The 17,639-nt window shown below is 45.4% G+C and overlaps 1 protein-coding gene across 1 annotated transcript in view; it reads left to right on the forward strand.

The window, feature by feature from the left end:
* The window catches only part of dcc (DCC netrin 1 receptor), a 634,145-nt gene that overhangs the window by 258,527 nt on the left and 357,979 nt on the right, over positions 1-17,639 (forward strand). Inside the window, exons 4-5 of the mRNA XM_042326405.1 lie at positions 8,494-8,644; positions 10,851-10,987. Coding sequence (XP_042182339.1) covers positions 8,494-8,644; positions 10,851-10,987 — 288 coding nt within the window. The remainder of the gene's footprint in view (positions 1-8,493; positions 8,645-10,850; positions 10,988-17,639) is intronic.

Raw genomic sequence — 17,639 nt, forward strand, 5'->3', positions numbered from 1 at the left:
TTAGTGGTGACTGGAGAAATCCCCCAGGTTAGTGGTGACTGGAGAAATCCCCCAGGTTAGTGGTGACTGGAGAAATCCCCCAGGTTAGTGGTGACTGGAGAAATCCCCCAGGTTAGTGGTGAGTGGTGACTGGAGAAATCCCCCAGGTTAGTGGTGACTGGAGAAATCCCCAGGTTAGTGGTGAAAATCCCAGGTTAGTGAGAAATCCCCCAGTGGTGACTGGAGAAATCCCCCAGGTTAGTGGTGACTGGAGAAATCCCCAGGTTAGTGGTGACTGGAGAAATCCCCCAGGTTAGTGGTGACTGGAGAAATCCCCCAGGTGACTGGAGAAATCCCCCAGGTTAGTGGTGACTGGAGAAATCCCCCAGGTTAGTGGTGACTGGAGAAATCCCCCTGGAGAAATCCCCCAGGTTAGTGGTGACTGGAGAAATCCCCCAGGTTAGTGGTGACTGGAGAAATCCCCAGGTTAGTGGTGACTGGAGAAATCCCCCAGGTTAGTGGTGACTGGAGAAATCTGTGGTGACTGGAGGTTAGTGGTGACTGGAGAAATCCCCCAGGTTAGTGGTGACTGGAGAAATCCCCAGGTTAGTGGTGACTGGAGAAATCCCCAGGTTAGTGGTGACTGGAGAAATCCCCCTGGAGAGGTTAGTGGTGACTGGAGAAATCCCCCTGGAGAAATCCCCAGGTTAGTGGTGATGACTGGAGAAATCCCCCAGGTTAGTGGTGACTGGAGAAATCCCCCAGGTTAGTGGTGACTGGAGAAATCCCCCAGGTTAGTGGTGACTGGAGAAATCCCCCAGGTTAGTGGTGACTGGAGAAATCCCCCAGGTTAGTGGTGACTGGAGAAATCCCCAGGTTAGTGGTGACTGGAGAAATCCCCCCCCAGGTTAGTGGTGACTGGAGAAATCCCCAGGTTAGTGGTGACTGGAGAAATCCCCCAGGTTAGTGGTGACTGGAGAAATCCCCCAGGTTAGTGGTGACTGGAGAAATCCCCCAGGTTAGTGGTGACTGGTTAGTGGTGATAGTGGTGACTGGAGAAATCCCCCAGGTTAGTGGTGACTGGAGAAATCCCCCAGGTTAGTGGTGACTGGAGAAATCCCCCAGGTTAGTGGTGACTGGAGAAATCCCCCAGGTTAGTGGTGACTGGAGAAATCCCCCAGGTTAGTGGTGACTGGAGAAATCCCCCAGGTTAGTGGTGATAGTGGTGACTGGAGAAATCCCCTAGGTTAGTGGTGACTGGAGAAATCCCCCAGGTTAGTAGTGACTGGAGAAATCCCCCAGGTTAGTGGTGACTGGAGAAATCCCCAGGTTAGTGGTGACTGGAGAAATCCCCCAGGTTAGTGGTGACTGGAGAAAAATCCCCAGGTTAGTGGTGACTGGAGAAATCCCCCAGGTTAGTGGACTGAGAAATCCCCCAGGTTAGTGGTGACTGGAGAAATCCCCCAGGTTAGTGGTGACTGGAGAAATCCCCCAGGTTAGTGGTGACTGAGAAATCCCCCAGGTTAGTGGTGACTGGACAAATCCCCCAGGTTAGTGGTGACTGGAGAAATCCCCCAGGGTAGAGGTGAATGGAGAAATCCCCCAGGTTAGTGGTGACTGGAGAAATCCCCCAGGTTAGTGGTGACTGGAGAAATCCCCCAGGTTAGTGGTGACTGGAGAAATCCCCCAGGTTAGTGGTGACTGGAGAAATCCCCCAGGTTAGTGGTGACTGGAGAAATCGCCCAGTGTAGTGGTGAATGGAGAAATCCCCCAGGTTAGTGGTGACTGGAGAAATCCCCTAGGTTAGTGGCTTATGTTACCCCACAGTGATGTGTTGTTCTCTCCTTAGTGTGTTTTGTTCTCTCTTTAGTGTGTGTTGTTCTCTCCTTAGTGTGTTGTTCTCTCCTTAGTGTGTGTTGTTCCCTCCCTAGTGTGTTGTTCTCTCCTTAGTGTGTGTTGTTCTCTCCTTAGTGTGTTGTTCTCTCCTTAGTGTGTGTTGTTCCCTCCCTAGTGTGTTGTTCTCTCCTTAGTGTGTGTTGTTCTCTCCCTAGTGTGTGTTCCCTCCTTAGCATGTGTTGTTCCCTCCTTAGTGTGTTGTTCCCTCCTTAGTCTGTTGTTCCCTCCTTAGTGTGTGTTCTTCTCTCCTTAGTGTGTTGTTCCCTCCATAGTGTGCTGTCCCCTCCTTAGTGTGTTGTTCCCTCCTTAGCGTTTTTTGTTCCCTCCCTAGTGTTTTGTTCTCTCCTTAGTGTGTTGTTCCCTCCATAGTGTGCTGTCCCCTCCTTAGTGTGTTGTTCCCTCCTTAGCGTTTTTTGTTCCCTCCCTAGTGTTTTGTTCTCTCCTTAGTGTGTTGTTGTCTCCTTAGTGTGTTGTTCCCTCCTTGGTGTGTGTTGTTTCCTCCTTAGTGTGTGTTGTTCCCTCCTTAGTCTGTTGTTCTCTCCTTAGTGTGTGTTGTTCTCTCCTTAGTCTGTGTTGTTCCCTCCTTAGTGTGTTGTTCTCTCCTTAGTGTGTGCTGTTCCCTCCTTAGTGTGTGTTGTTCCCTCCTTAGTGTGTGTTGTCCCCTCCTTGGTGTGTTGTTCCCGCCATAGTGTGCTGTCCCCTCCTTAGTGTGTTGTTCCCTCCTTAGCGTGTGTTGTTCCCTCCCTAGTGAGTGTTCCCTCCTTAGCGTGTGTTGTTCCCTCCATAGTGTGCTGTCCCCTCCCTAGTGTGTTGTTCTCTTAGTGTGTGTTGTTCCTCCCTAGTGTGTGTTCCTCCTCCTAGTGTGTTGTTCCCTCCTTAGTGTGTTGTTCCCTCCTTAGTGTGTTGTTCCCTCCTTAGTGTGTGTTGTTCCCTCCTTAGTCTGTTGTTCTCTCCTTAGTGTGTGTTGTTCCCTCCTTAGTGTGTTGTTCCCTCCTTAGCGTTTTTTGTTCCCTCCCTAGTGTTTTGTTCTCTCCTTAGTGTGTTGTTGTCTCCTTAGTGTGTTGTTCCCTCCTTGGTGTGTGTTGTTTCCTCCTTAGTGTGTGTTGTTCCCTCCTTAGTCTGTTGTTCTCTCCTTAGTGTGTGTTGTTCCCTCCTTAGTGTGTTGTTCCCTCCTTAGTGTGTTGTTCCCTCCTTAGTGTGGTGTTCCCTCCTTAGTGTGTGTTGTCCCCTCCTTGGTGTGTTGTTCCCGCCATAGTGTGCTGTCCCCTCCTTAGTGTGTTGTTCCCTCCTTAGTGTGTTGTTCCCTCCTTAGTGTGGTGTTCCCTCCTTAGTCTGTTGTTCTCTCCTTTGTGTGTGTTCTTTTCTCCTTAGTGTGTTTGTTCCCTCCTTAGTGTGTGTGTTCCCTCCTTAGTGTGTTGTTCTCTCCTTAGTCTGTTGTTCCCTCCTTAGTCTGTTGTTCTCTCCTTAGTGTGTGTTCTTTTCTCCTTAGTGTGTGTTGTTCCCTCCTTAGTGTGTGTTGTTCCTCCTTAGTCTGTTGTTCTCTCCTTAGTGTGTTGTTCCCTCCTTAGTGTGTTTTTCCTCCTTAGTGTTTGTTCCCTCCTTAGTCTGTTGTTCCCTCCTTAGTGTGTTGTTCCCTCCTTAGTCTGTTGTTCTCTCCTTAGTGTGTGTTCTTTTCTCCTTAGTGTGTGTTGTTCCCTCCTTAGTGTGTGTTGTTCCCTCCTTAGTCTGTTGTTCTCTCCTTAGTGTGTGTTGTTCCCTCCTTAGTGTGTTGTTCCCTCCTTAGTGTGTTGTTCCCTCCTTAGTGTGTTGTTCCCTCCTTAGTCTGTTGTTCCCTCCTTAGTGTGTTGTTCCCTCCTTAGTCTGTTGTTCTCTCCTTAGTGTGTGTTCTTTTCTCCTTAGTGTGTTTGTTCCCTCCTTAGTGTGTTGTTCCCTCCTTCTGTTGTCCCCTCCCTAGTGTTGTTCCCTCCTTAGTGTGTGTTGTTCTCTCCTAGTGTGTGTTCCCTCCTTAGCGTGTGTTGTTCCCTCCTTAGTGTGTTGTTCCCTCCTTAGTCTGTTGTTCCCTCCTTAGTGTGTTGTTCCCTCCTTAGTCTGTTGTTCTCTCCTTAGTGTGTGTTCTTTTCTCCTTAGTGTGTGTTGTTCCCTCCTTAGTGTGTGTTGTTCCCTCCTTAGTCTGTTGTCCCCTCCCTAGTGTGTTGTTCTCTCCTTAGTGTGTGTTGTTCTCTCCCTAGTGTGTGTTCCCTCCTTAGCGTGTGTTGTTCCCTCCTTAGTGTGTTGTTCCCTCCTTAGTGTGTTGTTCCCTCCTTAGTGTGTGTTGTTCCCTCCTTAGTCTGTTGTTCTCTCCTTAGTGTGTGTTGTTCCCTCCTTAGTGTGTTGTTCCCTCCTTAGTGTTTTGTTCTCTCCTTAGTGTGTTGTTGTCTCCTTAGTGTGTTGTTCCCTCCTTGGTGTGTGTTGTTCCCTCCTTAGTGTGTTGTTCTCTCCTTAGTCTGTTGTTCTCTCCTTAGTGTGTTGTTCTCTCCTTAGTGTGTTGTTCCCTCCTTAGTGTGTGTTGTTCCCTCCTTAGTGTGTTGTTCTCTCCTTAGTCTGTTGTTCCCTCCTTAGTCTGTTGTTCTCTCCTTAGTGTGTGTTGTCCCCTCCTTGGTGTGTTGTTCCCGCCATAGTTGTCCCCTCCTTAGTGTGTTGTTCCCTCCTTAGTGTGTTGTTCCCTCCTTAGTGTGTTGTTCCCTCCTTAGTGTGTTGTTCCCTCCTTAGTCTGTTGTTCTCTCCTTAGTGTGTGTTCTTTTCTCCTTAGTGTGTGTTGTTCCCTCCTTAGTGTGTGTTGTTCCCTCCTTAGTGTGTTGTTCTCTCCTTAGTCTGTTGTTCCCTCCTTAGTCTGTTGTTCTCTCCTTAGTGTGTGTTCTTTTCTCCTTAGTGTGTGTTGTTCCTCCTTAGTGTGTGTTGTTCCCTCCTTAGTCTGTTGTTCTCTCCTTAGTGTGTTGTTCCCTCCTTAGTGTGTTGTTCCCTCCTTAGGGTGTTGTTCCCTCCTGAGTGTGTTGTTCCCTCCTTAGTCTGTTGTTCCCTCCTTAGTGTGTTGTTCCCTCCTTAGTCTGTTGTTCTCTCCTTAGTGTGTGTTCTTTTCTCCTTAGTGTGTGTTGTTCCTCCTTAGTGTGTGTTGTTCCATCCTTAGTCTGTTGTCCCCTCCCTTGTGTTGTTCTCTCCTTAGTGTGTGTTGTTCTCTCCCTAGTGTGTGTTCCCTCCTTAGCGTGTGTTGTTCCCTCCTTAGTGTGTTGTTCCTCCTTAGTGTGTGTTGTTCCCTCCTTAGTCTGTTGTTCTCTCCTTAGTGTGTGTTGTTCCCTCCTTAGTGTGTTGTTACCTCCTTAGTGTGTTGTTCCTCCTTAGTGTGTTGTTCCTCCTTAGCGTTTTTTGTTCCCTCCCTAGTGTTTTGTTCTCTCCTTAGTGTGTTGTTGTCTCCTTAGTGTGTTGTTCCCTCCTTGGTGTGTGTTGTTTCCTCCTTAGTGTGTGTGTTCCCTCCTTAGTCTGTTGTTCTCTCCTTAGTGTGTGTTGTTCCCTCCTTAGTGTGTTGTTCCCTCCTTAGTGTGTTGTTCCCTCCTTAGTGTGGTGTTCCCTCCTTAGTGTGTGTTGTCCCCTCCTTGGTGTGTTGTTCCCGCCATAGTGTGCTGTCCCCTCCTTAGTGTGTTGTTCCCTCCTTAGTCTGTTGTTCTCTCCTTAGTGTGTGTTCTTTTCTCCTTAGTGTGTGTTGTTCCCTCCTTAGTGTGTGTTGTTCCCTCCTTAGTGTGTTGTTCTCTCCTTAGTCTGTTGTTCCCTCCTTAGTCTGTTGTTCTCTCCTTAGTGTGTGTTCTTTTCTCCTTAGTGTGTGTTGTTCCCTCCTTAGTGTGTGTTGTTCCCTCCTTAGTCTGTTGTTCTCTCCTTAGTGTGTGTTGTTCCCTCCTTAGTGTGTTGTTCCCTCCTTAGTGTGTTGTTCCCTCCTTAGTGTGTTGTTCCCTCCTTAGTCTGTTGTTCCCTCCTTAGTGTGTTGTTCCCTCCTTAGTCTGTTGTTCTCTCCTTAGTGTGTGTTCTTTTCTCCTTAGTGTGTGTTGTTCCCTCCTTAGTGTGTGTTGTTCCCTCCTTAGTCTGTTGTTCTCTCCTTAGTGTGTGTTGTTCCCTCCTTAGTGTGTTGTTCCCTCCTTAGTGTGTTGTTCCCTCCTTAGTGTGTTGTTCCCTCCTTAGCGTTTTTTGTTCCCTCCCTAGTGTTTTGTTCTCTCCTTAGTGTGTTGTTGTCTCCTTAGTGTGTTGTTCCCTCCTTGGTGTGTGTTGTTTCCTCCTTAGTGTGTGTTGTTCCCTCCTTAGTCTGTTGTTCTCTCCTTAGTGTGTGTTGTTCCCTCCTTAGTGTGTTGTTCCCTCCTTAGTGTGTTGTTTCCTCCTTAGTGTGGTGTTCCCTCCTTAGTCTGTTGTTCTCTCCTTAGTGTGTGTTCTTTTCTCCTTAGTGTGTGTTGTTCCCTCCTTAGTGTGTGTTGTTCCCTCCTTAGTGTGTGTTGTCCCCTCCTTGGTGTGTTGTTCCCGCCATAGTGTGCTGTCCCCTCCTTAGTGTGTTGTTCCCTCCTTAGTGTGTTGTTCCCTCCTTAGTGTGTTGTTCCCTCCTTAGTGTGGTGTTCCCTCCTTAGTCTGTTGTTCTCTCCTTAGTGTGTGTTCTTTTCTCCTTAGTGTGTGTTGTTCCCTCCTTAGTGTGTGTTGTTCCCTCCTTAGTGTGTTGTTCTCTCCTTAGTCTGTTGTTCCCTCCTTAGTCTGTTGTTCTCTCCTTAGTGTGTGTTCTTTTCTCCTTAGTGTGTGTTGTTCCCTCCTTAGTGTGTGTTGTTCCCTCCTTAGTCTGTTGTTCTCTCCTTAGTGTGTGTTGTTCCCTCCTTAGTGTGTTGTTCCCTCCTTAGTGTGTTGTTCCCTCCTTCGTGTGTTGTTCCCTCCTTAGTCTGTTGTTCCCTCCTTAGTGTGTTGTTCCCTCCTTAGTCTGTTGTTCTCTCCTTAGTGTGTGTTGTTCCCTCCTTAGTGTGTTGTTCCCTCCTTAGTGTGTTGTTCCCTCCTTAGTGTGTTGTTCCCTCCTTAGTGTTTTTTGTTCCCTCCTTAGTGTTTTGTTCTCTCCTTAGTGTGTTGTTGTCTCCTTAGTGTGTTGTTCCCTCCTTGGTGTGTGTTGTTTCCTCCTTAGTGTGTGTTGTTCCCTCCTTAGTCTGTTGTTCTCTCCTTAGTGTGTGTTGTTCCCTCCTTAGTGTGTTGTTCCCTCCTTAGTGTGTTGTTTCCTCCTTAGTGTGGTGTTCCCTCCTTAGTCTGTTGTTCTCTCCTTAGTGTGTGTTCTTTTCTCCTTAGTGTGTGTTGTTCCCTCCTTAGTGTGTGTTGTTCCCTCCTTAGCGTGTGTTGTTCCCTCCCTAGTGAGTGTTCCCTCCTTAGCGTGTGTTGTTCCCTCCTTAGTGTGTTGTTCCCTCCTTAGTCTGTTGTTCCCTCCTTAGTGTGTGTTCTTCTCTCCTTAGTGTGTGCTGTTCCCTCCTTAGTGTGTGTTGTTCCCTCCTTAGTGTGTGTTGTCCCCTCCTTGGTGTGTTGTTCCCTCCATAGTGTGCTGTCCCCTCCTTAGTGTGTTGTTCCCTCCTTAGTGTGTTGTTCCCTCCCTAGTGTGTGTTGTTCCCTCCTTAGTGTTGTTCCCTCCTTAGTGTGTTGTTCCCTCCTTAGTGTGTTGTTCTCTCCTTAGTGTGTTGTTCTCTCCTTAGTGTATGTTGTTCTCTCCTTAGTGTGTTGTTCCCTCCTTAGTGTGTTGTTCTCTCCTTAGTGTGTTGTTCTCTCCTTAGTGTGTTGTTCCCTCCTTAGTGTGTTGTTCTCTCCTTAGTGTGTTGTTCTCTCCTTAGTGTATGTTGTTCTCTCCTTAGTGTGTTGTTCCCAATTTACATTGTATTTGCCCTCAGCAACAGTCTCTTGTTCCGATAGTTCTACATAAACCACAGGGCTTGTTAGGAGATGAGACAACACTAAGAAACATAACATTTAAGGAACAGACTGAGGTAACACAACAATGAGTGAGTGATTCACATGGGGTTATTCTGGCCCCAAAAAACATTATAGTGAAGTTAAAACGCCGTAGGACATACTGGCCTCGGGATGAGAATGAATTAAACATTTTGAGCCTTTTGAAAAAATGATTCAGATGATGTTTCCCATTGAAATATGTAGTCATTCACCCACTGACATCCACAATATTATAGACACTAGTTTAACCAGCCACTAGTTTAACCAGACACTAGTTTAACCAGACACTAGTTTAACCAGACACTATTATAACCAGACACTATTATAAACAGCCACTAGTTTAACCAGACACTATGATAACCACTCAACACTCAGTTATAAACAGCCACTCTTCCCTCTCTATCTCTAACCACTCAACTCTCTCTCTCTCCCTCTCTCTCTCTCTCCCTCTCTCTCTCTCCCTCTCTCTCTCTCTCCCTCTCTCTCTCTCTCTCTCTCTCTCTCTCTCTCTCTCCCTCTCTCTCTCTCCTCTCTCTCTCTCTCTCTCTCTCTCTCTCTCTCTCTCTCTCTCTCTCTATCTCTCTCTATCCTCTCTCTCTCTCTCTCTCTCTCTCTCTCTCTCTCTCTCTCTCTCTCTCTCAGAGCCTGGAACCACCAGGGGCCTTCTGTTTCTCCAGCAGCCCCAGAGAGTCACCTCCCTCCTGGGGAGAGATGCTGTGTTGGAGTGCTCCGCTTCGGGGTTCCCCACCCCCGCCTTCCACTGGATGAGAGGCACTGAGATAATCCAGAGCAGGTGAGTGACTCATTGTTTCAGGTTCAAATGACACTCTATTCCCTATGTAGTGCACTACTTTGCAATATGGGCTGTGGACAAATGTAGTGCACATAGGGCTCTGGTCTAAAGTAGTGCACTATATAGGGAATAGGGTTCCATAGGGCTCTGGTCTAAAGTAGTGCACTATATAGGGAATAGGGTTCCATAGGGCTCTGGTCTAAAGTAGTGCACTATATAGGGAATAGGGTTCCATAGGGCTCTGGTCTAAAGTAGTGCACTCTGTAGGGATAGGGTTCCATAGGGCTCTGGTCTAAAGTAGTGCACTATATAGAGAAAAGTGTGCCACCTATCTGTTCCATGATACCTTTGACATGTGTGATGACAGAGCTGGTGAGAGCCAGATCATCAAACCACTACCCATCTGGCAAAGTTGGTTGAAGTGACGACATTACAGACTGGTTGAAGTGACGACATTACAGACTGGTTGAAGTGACGGCATTACAGACTGGTTGAAGTGACGACATTACAGACTGGTTGAAGTGACGACATTACAGACTGGTTGAAGTGACGACATTACAGACTGGTTGAAGTGACGACATTACAGACTGGTTGAAGTGACGACATTACAGACTGGTTGAAGTGACGACATTACAGACTGGTTGAAGTGACGACAAACTGGTTGAAGAGACGACATTACAGACTGATTGAAGTGACGACATTACAGACTGGTTGAAGTGAACAAACTGGTTGAAGTGACGACATTACAGACTGGTTGAAGTGACGACATTACAGACTGGTTGAAGTTGAAGTGACGACATTACAGACTGGTTGAAGTGACGACATTACAGACTGGTTGAAGTGACGACATTACAGACTGGTTGAAGTGACGACATTACAGACTGGTTGAAGTGACGACATTACAGACTGGTTGAAGTGACTTACAGACTGGTTGAGACTTACAGACTGGTTGAAGTGACGACATTACAGACTGGTTGTGAAGTGACGACATTACAGACTGGTTGAAGTGACGACATTACAGACTGGTTGAAGACTGAAGTGACGACATTACAGACTGGTTGAAAGTGACGACATTACAGACTGGTTGAAGTGACGACATTACAGACTGGTTGAAGTGACGACATTACAGACTGGTTGAAGTGACGACATTACAGACTGGTTGAAGTGACGAGACTGGTTGAAGTGACGACATTACAGACTGGTTGAAGTGAGACATTACAGACTGGTTGAAGACATTACAGACTGGTTGAAGTGACGACATTACAGACTGGTTGAAGTGACGACATTACAGACTGGTTGAAGTGACGACAAACTGGTTGAAGAGACGACATTACAGACTGATTGAAGTGACGACATTACAGACTGGTTGAAGTGACGACATTACAAACTGGTTGAAGTGACGACATTACAGACTGGTTGAAGTGACGACATTACAGACTGGGTGAAGTGACGACATTACAGACTGGTTGAAGTGACGACATTACAGACTGGTTGAAGTGACGACATTACAGACTGGTTGAAGTGACGGCATTACAGACTGGTTGAAGTGACGACATTACAGACTGGTTGAAGTGACGACATTACAGACTGGTTGAAGTGACGACATTACAGACTGGTTGAAGACTGGTTGAAGTGACGACATTACAGACTGGTTGAAGTGACGACATTACAGACTGGTTGAAGTGACGAGACTGGTTGAAGTGACGGCATTACAGACTGGTTGAAGTGACGACATCACAGACTGGTTGAAGTTACAGACTGACATTACAGACTGGTTGAAGTTACAGACTGACATTACAGACTGGTTGAAGTGACGGCATTACAGACTGGTTGAAGTGACGACATTACAGACTGGTTGAAGTGACGACAAACTGGTTGAAGTGACGACATTACAGACTGGTTGAAGTGACGACATTACAGACTGGTTGAAGTGACGACATTACAGACTGGTTGAAGTGACGACATTACAGACTGGTTCTAGTCTGGTTGTGATGTCGTCAGTTCTTCCCACTATCCATAAGAAGTAACTATTTTTTTTCGTCACAGAATCAGCCTCCACATAGTCCTAACTATTTCTGAAGGAGAATATGATATACCTGGGTATCACAGGTTCACAGGGCACTGAACACACTCCCATTGTTCCTTATTGTGTAGACCTACACATCTGTGTTGTCTTGGACAGTTTTGTTCCTCCGTGTCTCTGCAGGTCTAAGAAGTACTCCCTGCTGGGCGGCAGTAACCTCCTGATCAGCAGCGTAACAGACGACGACTCAGGCTCCTACAGCTGCGTGGCGTTTAACAAGAACCAGAACATCACGGCTTCCTGCGAGCTGTCTGTTCTCGGTAAGTCCTTCGAGACCGCCGCTCGTCTCACGAGGGGGAATTTCTCTCTGCGGGCACACACATACAGACATACGCATGTGTGCACACACACACACACACACGGCCACACACACTAAGAGAGGCAAAACTCTACGAGCATCTCTCTTTCCGTGTCTCTTCTCCATCGCCTTTCATGCCCACTAATCTGTGGAAAATTAAACGTTTTCAGTTCACAACTCGCTGGAGGAGCTGCCGGACAAAACGCTGAACACCAGGGAGTTGGGAAATGCCAAACTCTGTCAGGGTTTTAAACAGAGTATCAAGCTTTAAGTTTGGACTGGCATTTTCAAGTGACAAAAATGAACCACATGACAACTACAGCTTGGGCTGGGAGTTGAGCCATGGGGCTCAAAATGAGATATTACCACCATACTGCTGATACGTATTACCACCATACTGCCGATACGTATTACCACCATACCATATTACCACCATACTGACGATACGTATTACCACCATACTGCCGATACCATATTACCACCATACTGCTGATACGTATTACCACCATACTGCCGATACGTATTACCACCATACTGCCGATACCATATTACCACCATACTGCCGATACGTATTACCACCATACTGCCGATACCATATTATCAACATACCATATTACCACCATACTGCCGATACGTATTACCACCATACTGCCGATACGTATACCACCATACTGCCGATACCATATTATCAACATACCATATTACCACCATACTGCCGATACGTATTATCACCATACTGCCGATACCATATTACCACCATACTGCCGATACGTATTATCACCATACTGCCGATACCATATTATCAACATACCATATTACCACCATACTGCCGATACCATATTATCAACATACCATATTACCACCATACTGCCGATACGTATTATCACCATACTGCCGATACGAATTACCACCATACTGCCGATACCATATTATCAACATACCATATTACCACCATACTGCCGATACGTATTACCACCATACTGCCGATACCATATTATCAACATACCATATTACCACCATACTGCCGATACGTCTATCACCATACTGCCGATACGAATTACCACCATACTGCCGATACCATATTATCAACATACCATATTACCACCATACTGCCGATACGAATTACCACCATACTGCCGATACGTATTACCACCATACTGCTGATACGTATTACCACCATACTGCCGATACGTTTTACCACCATACTGCCGTATTACCACCATACTGTTTGATACCATATTATCAACATACCATATTACCACCATACTGCCGATACGTATTACCACCATACTGCCGATACCATATTATCAACATACCATGTTACCACCATACTGCCGATACGTATTACCACCATACTGCCGATACCATATTATCAACATACCATATTACCACCATACTGCCGATACGTATTACCACCATACTGCCGATACGTATTACCACCATACTGCCAATACGTATTACCACCATACTGCCGATACCATATTATCAACATACCATATTACCACCATACTGCCGATACGTATTATCACCATACTGCCGATACGAATTACCACCATACTGCCGATACCATATTATCAACATACCATATTACCACCATACTGCCAATACGAATTACCACCATACTGCCGATACGTATTACCACCATACTGCCGATACCATATTATCAACATACCATATTACCACCATACTGCCGATACGTATTACCACCATACTGCCGATACCATATTATCAACATACCATATTACCACCATACTGCCGATACGTATTACCACCATACTGCCGATACCATATTATCAACATACCATATTACCACCATACTGCCGATACGAATTACCACCATACTGCCGATACCATATTATCAACATACCATATTACCACCATACTGCCGATACGAATTACCACCATACTGCCGATACGTATTACCACCATACTGCCGATACGTATTACCACCATACTGCCGATACCATATTATCAACATACCATATTACCACCATACTGCCGATACGTATTACCACCATACTGCCGATACGTATTACCACCATACTGCCAATACGTATTACCACCATACTGCCGATACCATATTATCAACATACCATATTACCACCATACTGCCGATACGTATTACCACCATACTGCCGATACGTATTACCACCATACTGCCAATACATATTACCACCATACTGCCGATACCATATTATCAACATACCATATTACCACCATACTGCCGATACGTATTATCACCATACTGCCGATACGAATTACCACCATACTGCCGATACCATATTATCAACATACCATATTACCACCATACTGCCGATACGTATTACCACCATACTGCCGATACGAATTACCACCATACTGCCGATACGTATTACCACCATACTGCCGATACGTATTACCACCATACTGCCGATACGATTACCACCATACTGCCGATACGAATTACCACCATACTGCCGATACGATTACCACCATACTGCCAATACCATATTACCATACTGCCGATACGTATTACCACCATACTGCCGATACGAATTACCACCATACTGCCGATACGTATTACCACCATACTGCCGATACGATACCACCACCATACTGCCAATACCATATTACCATACTGCCGATACGTATTACCTCCATACTGCCGATATCCACCATACTGCCGATACGAATTACCACCATACTGCCAATACCATATTACCATACTGCCGATACGTATTACCACCATACTGCCGATACGACCTCACCACCATACTGCCAATACGTATTATCACCACATGATATTATCACCACATGATATTATCACCACACCATATTATCACCATACCATATTATCACCATACCATATTATCACCATACCATATTATCCCCATACCATATTATCACCATACTGAGAGACCTCACCATACCATATTATCACCATACCATATTATCACCATACTGCCAAAATGATGGGGCGGCAGATAAGATATATATTGTGATTCTCACTATTCTATATTTATCGTGATATTATGATTTGATGCGCCATACGTATTGCTCACCATATGTCTGTCTGCTGCAAGAGAGAGCCAGGGAAATGAAAGTGCTGTAAACGTGTTGGCTGGCTATTTAAAAAAACAAGATGAAGAACGAGCTATCGGATGAAAACGTAGAGTTCAGCATTCTGCCGCTGGTACAACGGACTGGCACTAACACCCGTTTATCACAGACTGATTTCAATACCTTCTTTTACAGCAGCAAGAGGACAGAGTTTGTGATGTCTGTATTACAACCCAATGTGGGGTTAAATGGCCTTTTGATGTAATGTAAATGGTGAGTGTGCAGGGTTGTTGCAAGGCACTGTATAGGAGCAGTAGTACTGTATAGGAGCAGTAGTACTGTATAGGAGCAGTAGTATGGTATAGGAGCAGTAGTACTGTATAGGGGCAGTAGTACTGTATAGGGGCAGTAGTACTGTATAGGGGCAGTAGTACTGTATAGGAGCAGTAGTATGGTATAGGAGCAGTAGTACTGTATAGGGCAGTAGTACTGTATAGGAGCAGTAGTACTGTATAGGAGCAGTAGTACTGTATAGGAGCAGTAGTACGGTATAGGGGCAGTAGTACAGTATAGGGGCAGTAGTACTGTATAGGAGCAGTAGTACTGTATAGGAGCAGTAGTACTGTATAGGAGCAGTAGTATGGTATAGGAGCAGTAGTACTGTATAGGGGCAGTAGTACGGTATAGGGGCAGTAGTACTGTATAGGAGCAGTAGTATGGTATAGGAGCAGTAGTATGGTATAGGAGCAGTAGTATGGTATAGGAGCAGTAGTATGGTATAGGAGCAGTAGTATGGTATAGGAGCAGTAGTATGGTATAGGAGCAGTAGTATGGTATAGGAGCAGTAGTACTGTATAGGAGCAGTAGTACTATATAGGAGCAGTAGTACTGTATAGGAGCAGTAGTACGGTATAGGGGCAGTAGTACAGTATAGGGGCAGTAGTACTGTATAGGAGCAGTAGTACTGTATAGGAGCAGTAGTACTGTATAGGAGCAGCAGTACTGTATAGGAGCAGCAGTACTGTATAGGAGCAGTAGTACTGTATAGGAGCAGTAGTACTGTATAGGAGCAGTAGTATGGTATAGGAGCAGTAGTACTGTATAGGAGCAGCAGTACTGTATAGGAGCAGCAGTACTGTATAGGAGCAGCAGTACTGTATAGGAGCAGCAGTACTGTATAGGAGCAGTAGTACTGTATAGGAGCAGTAGTACTGTATAGGAGCAGTAGTATGGTATAGGAGCAGTAGTACTGTATAGGAGCAGCAGTACTGTATAGGAGCAGTAGTACTGTATAGGAGCAGCAGTACTGTATAGGAGCAGTAGTACTGTATAGGAGCAGTAGTACTGTATAGGAGCAGCAGTACTGTATAGGAGCAGCAGTACTGTACAGGAGCAGTAGTACTGTATAGGGGCAGTAGTACTGTATAGGAGCAGTAGTACTGTATAGGAGCAGCAGTACTGTATAGGAGCAGTAGTACTGTATAGGGGCAGTAGTACTGTATAGGAGCAGTAGTACTGTATAGGAGCAGCAGTACTGTATAGGAGCAGCAGTACTGTATAGGAGCAGTAGTACTGTATAGGAGCAGTAGTACTGTATAGGAGCAGTAGTACTGTATAGGAGCAGTAGTACTGTATAGGAGCAGTAGTATGGTATAGGAGCAGTAGTACTGTATAGGAGCAGCAGTACTGTATAGGAGCAGTAGTACTGTATAGGGGCAGTAGTACTGTATAGGAGCAGTAGTACTGTATAGGAGCAGCAGTACTGTACATTAGCAGCAGTACTGTATAGGAGCAGTAGTACTGTATAGGAGCAGTAGTACGGTATAGGGGCAGTAGTACGGTATAGGGGCAGTAGTGCTCTATAGGAGCAGTAGTACTGTATAGGGGCAGTAGTACTGTATAGGAGCAGTAGTACGGTATAGGGGCAGTAGTACGGTATAGGGGCAGTAGTACTGTATAGGAGCAGTAGTACGGTATAGGGGCAGTAGTACGGTATAGGATCAGTAGTACTGTATAGGAGCAGTAGTACTGTATAGGGGCAGTAGTACGGTATAGGAGCAGTAGTACTGTATAGGAGCAGCAGTACTCTATAGGAGCAGCAGTACTCTATAGGAGCAGCAGAACTGTATAGGAGCAGTAGTACGGTATAGGGGCAGTAGTACGGTATAGGAGCAGCAGTACTGTATAGGGGCAGTAGTACTGTATAGGAGCAGTAGTACTCTATAGGGGCAGTAGTACTCTTTAGGAGCTGCAGAACTGTATAGGGGCAGTAGTACTCTATAGGAGCAGCAGAACTGTATAGGAGCAGTAGTACGGTATAGGGGCAGTAGTACGGTATAGGAGCAGCAGTACTGTATAGGGGCAGTAGTACTGTATAGGAGCAGTAGTACTCTATAGGGGCAGTAGTACTCTTTAGGAGCTGCAGAACTGTATAGGGGCAGTAGTACTCTATAGGAGCAGCAGAACTGTTAACAGTGTCTTCATAGAGATTCACAAGTATTCACGCTCACATTAATTAATTGAAATGGCTTTCATACAGACGATTCACAGTTTCCGTCACATCAAATGCATTGCATTGGTCGACACTTTCTTTAATTAATGATCCAAAACGTTTTTTTTTTTTTCAATTTTCGCCTGAAATGACACACTCAAATCTTTCTGCCTGTAGCTCAGGACTTGAAGCTAGGATATGAATATACTTGATGCCCAGCACAGGCTCAATTTAGATTTTGGCCACTAGATGATAGCAGTGTATGCATAATGTTTTAGACTGATCCAATGAACCATTGCATCCATGTTTGAAATGATGTATCAAGACTGCACAAATTGCCTAATTGTTTTATGAATACATTTTCATGTTCGTAATTGTACACTCTCCTCAAACAATAGCATGGCATTATTTAATAGCATGGTATTCTTTGATAGCATGGTATTCTTTGATAGCATAGTATTCTCTAATAGCTACTGTAAATTGGACAGTGCAGTTAGTTTGACAAGAATGTAATCTTTCTGCCAATTTCAGATATGTCTATGTCCTGGGAAATGTTTTTTGTTGCTTACAAACTCATGCTAATATGTTAGCTCAACCGTCCCACAGGCGGAGGGGGACACACCGATCCCATAAAGGTTTAAAGCGTGTTAGGACGTGCAGAAACACAGCAGCGTTTTCCGAACTCCGTCGTCGGGACCCCAAGCAGTGCACGTGTTGGTTTTTGCCCAAACACTACACAGCTGATTCAAACAATCAAAGCTTGATGATTAGTTGATTCAAATCAAATTGTATTTGTCACATTTATTTTTTAAACCTTTATTTAACCAGGCAAGTCAGTTAAGAACAAATTCTTATTTTCAATGACGGCCTAGGAACAGTGGGTTAACTGCCTGTTCAGGGGCAGAACGACAGATTTGTACCTTGTCAGCTCGGGGATTTGCAACCTTGCAACCTTCCGGTTACTAGTCCAACGCTCTAACCACTAGGCTACCCTGCTGCTAAACACAGCAGGTGTAGGTAGACCTTACAGTGAAATGTTTACCTACAAGCCCTTAACCAACAATGCATTTCAAGAAATAGAGTT

The sequence above is a fragment of the Oncorhynchus tshawytscha genome, linkage group LG09 (assembly GCF_018296145.1).
Source record: "Oncorhynchus tshawytscha isolate Ot180627B linkage group LG09, Otsh_v2.0, whole genome shotgun sequence".
In the NCBI taxonomy this organism is placed as follows: domain Eukaryota; kingdom Metazoa; phylum Chordata; class Actinopteri; order Salmoniformes; family Salmonidae; genus Oncorhynchus; species Oncorhynchus tshawytscha.